The sequence below is a fragment of the Coregonus lavaretus genome (genome assembly GCF_964263955.1).
Source record: "Coregonus lavaretus genome assembly, chromosome: 10".
Taxonomy (NCBI): domain Eukaryota; kingdom Metazoa; phylum Chordata; class Actinopteri; order Salmoniformes; family Salmonidae; genus Coregonus; species Coregonus lavaretus.
In genome coordinates, this window is record NC_139997.1 from 3,348,009 (window position 1) to 3,358,189 (window position 10,181).

At 41.9% G+C, this 10,181-nt stretch overlaps 1 protein-coding gene across 2 annotated transcripts in view; it reads left to right on the forward strand.

The window, feature by feature from the left end:
• The window catches only part of LOC311136565 (ras-related protein Rab-27B-like), a 100,159-nt gene that overhangs the window by 59,013 nt on the left and 30,965 nt on the right, over positions 1-10,181 (forward strand). For both annotated transcript variants that reach the window (XM_084170750.1, XM_084170749.1), the window contains 2 exons: positions 3,069-3,170; positions 10,010-10,079. In XM_084170750.1, the coding sequence (XP_084026876.1) occupies positions 3,069-3,170; positions 10,010-10,079 (172 nt within the window). The remainder of the gene's footprint in view (positions 1-3,068; positions 3,171-10,009; positions 10,080-10,181) is intronic.

Sequence of the window (10,181 nt, forward strand, 5' to 3'; positions counted from 1 at the left end):
CTGAGGGACAGTGAGGTCCACTGATCAGCCACTAATCACATCCTGAGTCCTCACTGGCCATGCTCTGACAATGGATCAATGAGTTGGGCGGCCTCCTCCTTTCCCTCTCTCCCTCCAGGGCTGGTTAACAACATCAATTAAAGAGCTGCTAGGAAACTGGGTCTCTGTTCCAGCATACTTCTTGGAATTAAGCAATGTGTAGGGAATGCATTCTAAATGGAATGCTAGGATGGACAATCTAGATGTTCTGTAGACCTTGTGTTCTGTTGACCTTGTGTTCTGTTGACCTTGTGTTCTGTTGACCTTGTGTTCTGTAGACCTTGTGTTCTGTTGACCTTGTGTTCTGTAGATATTGTGTTCTGTTGACCTTGTGTTCTGTTGACCTTGTGTTCTGTTGACCTTGTGTAGCAACTAGGGTAGGAGGTACTGGAACAGGGCAGAACAGGCAGAGTGTATAGTCAGGACCAGTGTCTCTGCTTTCCCATCCAGCCAGAGGAGCGCCTGATGCCTCATGGGGATGAGACGATGTGAGGAAGAGATCATGTGCCACATCTTCTGAGTGAGATCACATTGGATAGCATTGCACAATGTACACACGCACACTGTATACTGTCTCCCCATGATGCACCCTCTCTACGGGCTCCCAGGCCCTTTCCCAGAGGGCCACAGTCTAACCTCTGACCCTTGCCATAAAAATGGTGTTTTGTCATTTTTTCTTCCTTCAGCATCAGAATTCCGATCTCCTTTATTATTCAAATCAAATCAAATTGTATTGGTCACATACACTTATTTAGCAGATGTTATTGCGGGTGTAGCGAAATGCTTGTGACTTTGAAAGAACAGTGTGGAAAGGAGAGAGAGATAATTAGTAGAGTGATAGAACCTCACGGTTATGTGACTACCCAGAGACAGGGCTTGAACCTCAGGATATGTGACTACCCACAGACAGGGTGTCACGCCCTGGCTCTGGGGACTCTTAATTGTTGAGCCAGGGTGTGGATTTTTCTATGTTATAGTTTTCTATGTTGTGTTCTAGATCGTTTAGTTTCTATGTTGGCCAGGGTGGTTCCCAATCAGAGACAGCTGTAGCTCGTTGTCTCTGATTGGGGACAATACTTAGGCAGCCTGTTGGCACCAGTTTATTGTGGGATCTTGTTCCGTTAAGGTTTGTGTTATTAACCTAGGACTTCACGTTTCGTTTGTTGTTTTGTTCGTGTCAGTACTGAATAAAGTATGTACGCTTATCACGCTGCGCCTTGGTCCGCATCATCTATCGACGATCGTGACACAGGGCTTGAACCTCAGGATATGTTACTACCCAGAGACAGGGCATGAACCTCACGGTTATGTGACTACCCAGAGACAGGGCTTGAACCTCAGGATATGTGACTACCCAGAGACAGGGCTTGAACCTCAGGATATGTGACTACCCAGAGACAGGGCATGAACCTCACGGTTATGTGACTACCCAGAGACAGGGCTTGAACCTCAGGATATGTGACTACCCAGAGACAGGGCTTGAACCTCAGGATATGTGACTACCCAGAGACAGGGCTTGAACCTCACGGTTATGTGACTACCCAGAGACAGGGCTTGAACCTCACGGTTATGTGACTACCCAGAGACAGGGCTTGAACCTCAGGATATGTGACTACCCAGAGACAGGGCTTGAACCTTACGGTTATGTGACTACCCAGAGACAGGGCTTGAACCTCACGGTTATGTGACTACCCAGAGACAGGGCTTGAACCTCACGGTCATGTGACTACCCAGAGACAGGGCTTGAACCTCACGGTCATGTGACTACCCAGAGAGCTACCACTAGACCAGAGATCCCGGCACATAATTTAAAGACCCAGTGCAGTCAAAAACATGAATTTCCTGTGTTTTATATATATTTCCACACTATAAGGTTGGAACAATACTGTGAAATTGTGAAAATTATGATAATGCCCATTTGGTGTAAGAGCTGTTTGAAAAGACAGCCAGAAGTTTCAGCCGGTTTTAGTGGCATGGGAGTTTTTACCTGCCTGATGACATCACCAGGCGGTAAATTAGTTAATAGACCAATAAGAAAGAGAGTTCCAACCCTCTCTGCCAATAACAGCTAGTTTTACGTTTTCCCCTCCCCACTCCCACGGCCCTAGAAAAATTATTCCTTGAGAAATTCTTTGCTAACAAGCTATTTTTGTTTATTTTTGTTCATTTTTATTGAACATAATCACAGTAAGGTACTTAACTGTTACCCAGAAATGATTTGATATTGAGATAAAAATCGGCAGCACTGGACCTTTTAAAGTGTTGAAGACTGAAGGAATGTCTAGTCTGACATGCCATCAAACAACTCTTTCCTTTCATATCGCTGGCTCCTTAAGTTTCCTCACGTAGCCTACAACAAAATCAGTGTTCACACCAATAACAGGAACGCTAATTGTCTCCTAAAAAATAACCCATCACGTGGTGGCAGGCGTGCGGGCGTGTGTGCGTGCGCTGTAAAGAGCCAAATGCGATTTAGTCTCGACTTACTCAAACTGAGAATGCTGCCTCTCGTAGACGTGGTAATGGTGGATGTTTTTTATGTTCCACGTGAGCAGTGAAACTAGACCCGAGGTCAAACTGTTAGCGGGAGATGCGATGACTACATTACGTTAGTGAGCTACTGTTCTTTTCTGACTGGAACACGTTTTGTCTGGTTTGATCTTCTCATCTGTTAGATTTCATTGGATCAAATAAAGTTCTGTTGGTTATTAGGAGGCATGGCTTAATAGGTCAGGCTGTTTTGCTTTGGGCTGTTTCGATACCATTTATGTTTCACTTCAGTCTGTTTGACAAACCTTTACTTGCACCAGGCCAATTCCCTTTGTTTTTCCCCCCAACCTGTAAGTGTATGTTTGTCTTTTAGAAGGGTTGGAATGAAGCGGCAGTCTGATTTCACGCACCCGCTCAGTGGCCTTGTGGTTAAAGTGTCTGTCCTGAGATTGGAAGGTTTGTGGGTTCAATTCCCAGTCGCGTCATACCAAACGCTCTAAAAAATGACTAATTCATGTTTGTTTGTTTGTTTACTCCAGGTTCAGCGCGGTCAGCACGATGACTGATGGGGACTATGATTACCTCATCAAGCTCCTGGCTCTGGGGGACTCTGGAGTAGGGAAGACTACGTTTCTCTACAGGTAAACACACAACTAGTTATATTAGATATGTATTACACTGTCTTCAGAAAGTATTCACACCCCTTGACTTTTTCCACATTTTTTGTTGTGTTACAGCCTGAATTTAAAATTGAGTAAATTGAGATTTTGTGTCACTGGCCTACACACAATACCCTATAATGTCAAAGTGGAATGATGTTTTTATAGAAATTGACAAATTAATTAAAAATGAAAAGCTGAAATGTCTTGAGTCAATAAGTATTCAACCCCTTTGATATGGCAAGCCTAAATACATTCAGGAGTAAAAATGTGCTTAACAAGTCACATAAGTTGCATAGACTCACTCTGTGTGCAATAACAGTGTTTAACATGATTTTTTGAATGACTACCTCATCTCTGTACCCCATACATACAATTTCAAACACAGATTCAACCACAAAGACCAGGGAGGTTTTCCAATGCCTTGCAAAGAAGGGCACCTATTGGTAGATGGGTAAAATTAAAAAAAAGCAGACATTGAATATCCCTTTGAGCATAATAATAATATAATAATATGCCATTTAGCAGACGCTTTTATCCAAAGCGACTTACAGTCTTGCGTGCATACATTTTTTTTTGTGTATGGGTGGTCCTGGGGATCGAACCCACTACCTTGGCGTTACAAGCGCCGTGCTCTACCAGCTGAGCTACAGAGTATACACGTGAAGTTGGTGAAGTTGTTAATTACACTTTGGATGGTGTATCAATATACCCAGTCACAACAAAGATACAGGTGTCCTTCTAACTCAGTTGCCGGAGAGGAAGGAAACCGCTCAGGGATTTCATCATGAGGCCAATGGTGACTTTAAAACAGTTACAGAGTTTAATGGCTGTGATAGGAGAAAACAACATTGTAGTTACTCCACAATACTAAACTAAATGACAGAGTGAAAAGAAGGAAGCCTGTACAGAATAAAAACATGCATCCTGTTTGCAATAAGACACTAAAGTAAAACTGCAAAAAATGTGCCAAAGAAATTAACTTTATGTCCTGAATACAAAGCGTTATGTTTGGGGCAAATCCAACACAACACTTCACCAGGACAATGACCTAAAACACAAGGCCAAATCAACGCTGGAGTTGCTTACCAAGACGACGTTGAATGTTCCTGGCATAGTTACAGTTTTGACTTAAATTGGCTTCAATATCTATGGCAAGACTTGTAAATGATTGTCTACCAATGATCAACAACCAACTTGACAGAGCTTGAAGAATATATATATTTTATTTTACAATCCAGGTGTGCAAAGCTTTTAGAGACTGACCCAGAAAGACTCACAGCTGTAATCGCTGCTAAAGGTGATTCTAACATCTATTGACTCAGGGGGTTGAATACTTATGTAAGCAAGATGTTACTGTTTTATTTTTCATATTTTTTATTTTCAAATGTTTGAATTTTTCTTCTACTTTGACATTAGTATTTTATAGACCGTTGACAAAAAAAATCAATTAAATCAATTTCATCCCATCAAAATGTGGAAAAAATAAAGGGGTGTGAATACTTTCTGAAGGCACTGTATGCTCTGGAAAAAACTACCTTTCTCCACAGGTACACAGTATATCATATGTTATTAATATACTGTATGTATATATATATATATACTGTGTATATATATACAGCACCAGTCAAAAGTTTGGACACACCTACTCATTCAAAAGTTTTTCTTTATTTTTACTATTTTCTACATTGTAGAATAATAGTGAAGACATCAAAACTATGGAATAACACAGATGGAATCATGTAGTAACCAAAAAAGTGTTAAACAAATCAAAATATATTTTTTATTTTTGATTCTTCAAATTAGCCACCCCTTTACCTTGATGACAGTTTTGAACACTCTTGGCATTCTCTCAACCAGCTTCACCTGGAATGCTTTTCCAACAGTCTTAAAGGAGTTCCCACATATGCTGAGCACTTGTTGGCTGCTTTTCCTTCACTCTGCGGTCCAACTCATCCCAAACCATCTCAATTGGGTTGAGGTCAGGGGATTGTGGAGGCCAGGTCATCTGATGCAGCACTCCATCACTCTCCTTCTTGGTCAAATAGCCCTTACACAGCCTGGAGGTGTGTTGGGTCATTGTCCTGTTGAAAAACCAATGGTAGTCCCACTAAGGCCAAACCAGATGGGATGGCGTATCGCTGCAGAATGCTGTGGTAGCCATGCTGGTTAAGTGTGCCTTGAATTCTAAATAAATCACAGACAGTGTCACCAGCAAAGCACCCCACACCATAACACCTCCTCCTACATGCTTCACGGTGGGAACCACACATGCGGAGATCATCCATTCACCTACTCTGCGTCTCACAAAGACACGGCGGGTGGAACCAAAAATCTAAAATTTTGACTCATCAGACCAAAGGACAGATTTCCACCGGTCTAATGTCCATTGCTCGTGTTTCTTGGCCCAAGCAAGTCTCTTCTTATTATTACATTTTACATTAAATTTTTGTCATTTAGCAGACGCTCTTATCCAGAGCGACTTACAGTTAGTGAGTGCATACATTTTTTATTTTTTTATTTTTCATACTGGCACCCCGTGGGAATCGAACCCACAACCCTGGCGTTACAAACGCCACGCTGTACCAACTGAGCTACATCCCTGCCGGGGGTAGGGGTTTCTTTGCAGCAATTCGACCATGAAGGCCTGATTAACGCAGTCTCCTCTGAACAGTTGATGTTGATGTGTCTGTTACATGAACTCTGAAGCATTTATTTGGGCTGCAATTTCTTAGGCTGGTAACTCTAATGAATGTATCCTCTGCAGCAGAGGTGACTCTGGGTCTTCCATTCCTGTGGCGGTCCTCATGAGAGGCAGATTCATCATAGCGCTTGATGGTTTTTGCGACTGCTCTTGAAGAAACTTTCAAAGTTCTTGAAATGTTCCGTATTGACTGACCTTCATGTCTTAAAGTAATGATGGACTGTAGTTTCTCTTTGCTTATTTGAGCTGTTCTTGCCATAATATGGACTTTGTCTTTCACCAAATAGGGCTATCTTCTGTATACCCCCCCCCCCCCCTTGTCACAACACAACTAATTGGCTCAAACGCATTAAGAAGGAAAGAAATTCCACAAATTAACTTTTAAGAAGACACCTGTTAAATGAAATGCATTCCAGGTGACTACCTCATGAAGCTGGTTGAGAGAATGCCAAGAGTGTGCAAAGCTGTCATCAAGGCAAAGGGTGGCTACTTTGAAGAATCTCAAATATAAAATATATTCTGATTTGTTTAACACTTTTTTCGCTACTACATGATTCCATATGTGTTATTTCATAGTTTTGATGTCTTCACTATTATTCTACAATGTAGAAAATAGTAAAAATAAAGAATATCCCTTGAATGAGTAGGTGTGTCCAAACTTTTGACCGGGTGTGTATATATATATATATTATTCATATATTAAGACTACCTTTCTATACAAGTACTTCCTTGAGCACTTTGCTTTTAATATGCATTGTTGATGTGCTGCTTTTAGTGTTTATATGTCCTTTGTTTTGTGCTGTGTTTTTTTTGGTAATGTACAGTTGAAGTCAGAAGTTTATATACACCTTAGCCAAATACATTTAAACTCAGTTTTTCACAATTCCTGACATTTAATCCTAGTAATAATTTCCTGTCTTAGGTCAGTTAGGATCACCACTTTATTTTAAGAATTTGAAATGTCAGAATAATAGTAGAGAATGATTTATTTAAGCTTTTATCACATTCCCAGTGGGTCAGAAGTTTACATACACTCAATTAGTATTTGGTAGCATTGCCTTTAAATTGTTTAATTTGGGTCAAACGTTTCGGGTAGCCTTCCACAAGCTTCCCACATTAAGTTGGGTGAATGTTGGCCCATTCCTCCTGACAGAGCTGGTGTAACTGAGTCAAGTTTTTAGGCATCCTTGCTCGCACACACTTTTTTAGTTCTGCCCACAAATGTTCTATAGGATTGAGGTCAGGGCTTTGTGATGGCCACTCCAATACCTTGACTTTGTTGTCCTTAAGCCATTTTGCCACAACTTTGGAAGTATGCTTGGGGTCGTTGTCCATTTGGAAGACCCATTTGCGACCAAGCTTTTTAACTTCCTGACTGATGTCTTGAGATGTTGCTTCAATATATCCACATAATTTTCCTTCCTCATGATGCCAACTATTTTGTATAGTGTACCAGTTCCTCCTGCAGCAAAGCACCCCCACAGCATGATGCTGCCACCCCCGTGTTTCACAGTTGGGATGGTGTTCTTCGGCTTGCAAGGTACCCCCTTTTTCCTCCAAACATAACGATGGTCATTATAGCCAAACAGTTCTATTTTTGTTTCATCAGACCAGAGGACATTTCTCCAAAAAGTACGATCTTTGTCCCCATGTGCAGTTGCAAACCATAGTCTGGCTTTTTTATGGAGGTTTTGGAGCAGTGGCTTCTTCCTTGCTGAGCAGCCTTTCAGGTTATGTCGATATAGGTCTCGTTTTACTGTGGATATAGATACTTTTGTACCTGTTTCCTCCAGCATCTTCACAAGGTTCTTTGCTGTTGTTCTGGGATTGATTTGCACTTTATGCACCAAAGTACGTTCATCTCTAGGAGACAGAACACGTCGCCTTCCTGAACGGTATGACGGCTGCGTGGTCCCATGGTGTTTATACTTGCGAACTATTGTTTGTACAGATGAATGTTTTACCTTCAGGCGTTTGGAAATTGCTCCCAAGGATGAACCAGACTTGTGGAGGTCTACAATTTGTTTTCTGAGGACTTGGCTGATTTCTTTTGATTTTCCCATGATGTCAAGCAAAGAGGCACTGAGTTTGAAGGTAGGCCTTGAAATACAGTGGGGAGAACAAGTATTTGATACACTACCGATTTTGCAGGTTTTCCTACTTACAAAGCATGTAGAGGTCTGTAATTTTTATCATAGGTACACTTCAACTGTGAGAGACGGAATCTAAAACAAAAATCCAGAAAATCACATTGTATGATTTTTAAGTAATTCATTTGCATTTTATTGCATGACATAAGTATTTGATCACCTACCAACCAGTAAGAATTCCGGCTCTCACAGACCTGTTAGATTTTCTTTAAGAAGCCCTCCTGTTCTCCACTCATTACCTGTATTAACTGCACCTGTTTGAACTCGTTACCTGTATAAAAGACACCTGTCCACACACTCAATCAAACAGACTCCAACCTCTCCACAATGGCCAACACCAGAGAGCTGTGTAAGGACATCAGGGATACAGTTGTAGACCTGCACAAGGCTGGGATGGGCTACAGGACAATAGGCAAGCAGCTTGGTGAGAAGGCAACAACTGTTGGCACAATTATTAGAAAATGGAAGAAGTTCAAGATGACGGTCAATCACCCTCGGTCTGCGGCTCCATGCAAGATCTCACCTTGTGGGGCATCAATGATCATGAGGAAGGTGAGGGATCAGCCCAGAACAACACAGCAGGACCTGGTCAATGACCTGAAGAGAGCTGGGACCACAGTCTCAAAGAAAACCATTAGTAACACACTACGCCGTCATGGATTAAAATCCTGCAGCGCACGCAAGGTCCCCCTGCTCAAGCCAGCGCATGTCCAGGCCCGTCTGAAGTTTGCCAATGACCATCTGGATGAACCAGAGGAGGAATGGGAGAAGGTCATGTGGTCTGATGAGACAAAAATAGAGCTTTTTGGTCTAAACTCCACTCGCCTTGTTTGGAGGAAGAAGAAGGATGAGTACAACCCCAAGAACACCATCCCAACCGTGAAGCATGGATATGGAAACATCATTCTTTGGGGATGCTTTTCTGCAAAGGGGACAGGACGACTGCATTGTATTGAGGGGAGGATGGATGGGGCCATGTATCGCGAGATCTTGGCCAACAACCTCCTTCCCTCAGTAAGAGCATTGAAGATGGGTCGTGGCTGGGTCTTCCAGCATGACAACGACCCAAAACACACAGCCAGGGCAACTAAGGAGTGGCTCCGTAAGAGGCATCTCAAGGTCCTGGAGTGGCCTAGCCAGTCTCCAGACCTGAACCCAATAGAAAATCTTTGGAGGGAGCTGAAAGTCCGTATTGCCCAGCGACAGCCCCGAAACCTGAAGGATCTGGAGAAGGTCTGTATGGAGGAGTGGGCCAAAATCCCTGCTGCAGTGTGTGCAACCCTGGTCAAGACCTACAGGAAACGTATGATCTCTGTAATTGCAAACAAAGGTTTCTGTACCAAATATTAAGTTCTGCTTTTCTGATGTATCAAATACTTATGTCATGCAATAAAATGCAAATGAATTACTTAAAAATCATACAATGTGATTTTCTGGATTTTTGTTTTAGATTCCGTCTCTCACAGTTGAAGTGTACCTATGATAAAAATTACAGACCTCTACATGCTTTGTAAGTAGGAAAACCTGCAAAATCGGCAGTGTATCAAATACTTGTTCTCCCCACTGTACATCCACAGGTACACCTCCAATTGACTCAAATTATGCCAATTAGCCTATCAGAAGCTATCAGAATTTTCCAAGCTGTTTATAGGCACAGTCAACTTAGTGTATGTAAACTTCTGACCCACTGGAATTGTGTGATACAGTGAATTATAAGTGAAATAACCTGTCTGTAAACAATTGTTAGAAAAATTACTTGTGTCATGCACAAAGTAGATGTCCTAACCGACTTGCCAAAACTATAGTTTGTAAACAAGAAATTGGTGGAGTGGTTGAAAAACTAGTTTTAATGACTCCAACCTAAGTGTATGTAAACTTCCGACTTCTACTGTAGCTATTAATGGTAATGTATGGATCAGCTGGTGAAAACAAATCCTTCAGGGGATTAATCAAGTATTATCTTACAGGTACACTGACAACAAGTTCAACCCCAAGTTCATCACCACAGTGGGAATAGACTTCAGGGAAAAGAGAGTGGTAAGCACACACACACACACACACACACACACACACACACACATACACACACACACACACACACACAAAATAGTGGTGAGTATCTTCCTTCCTTCCTTCCTT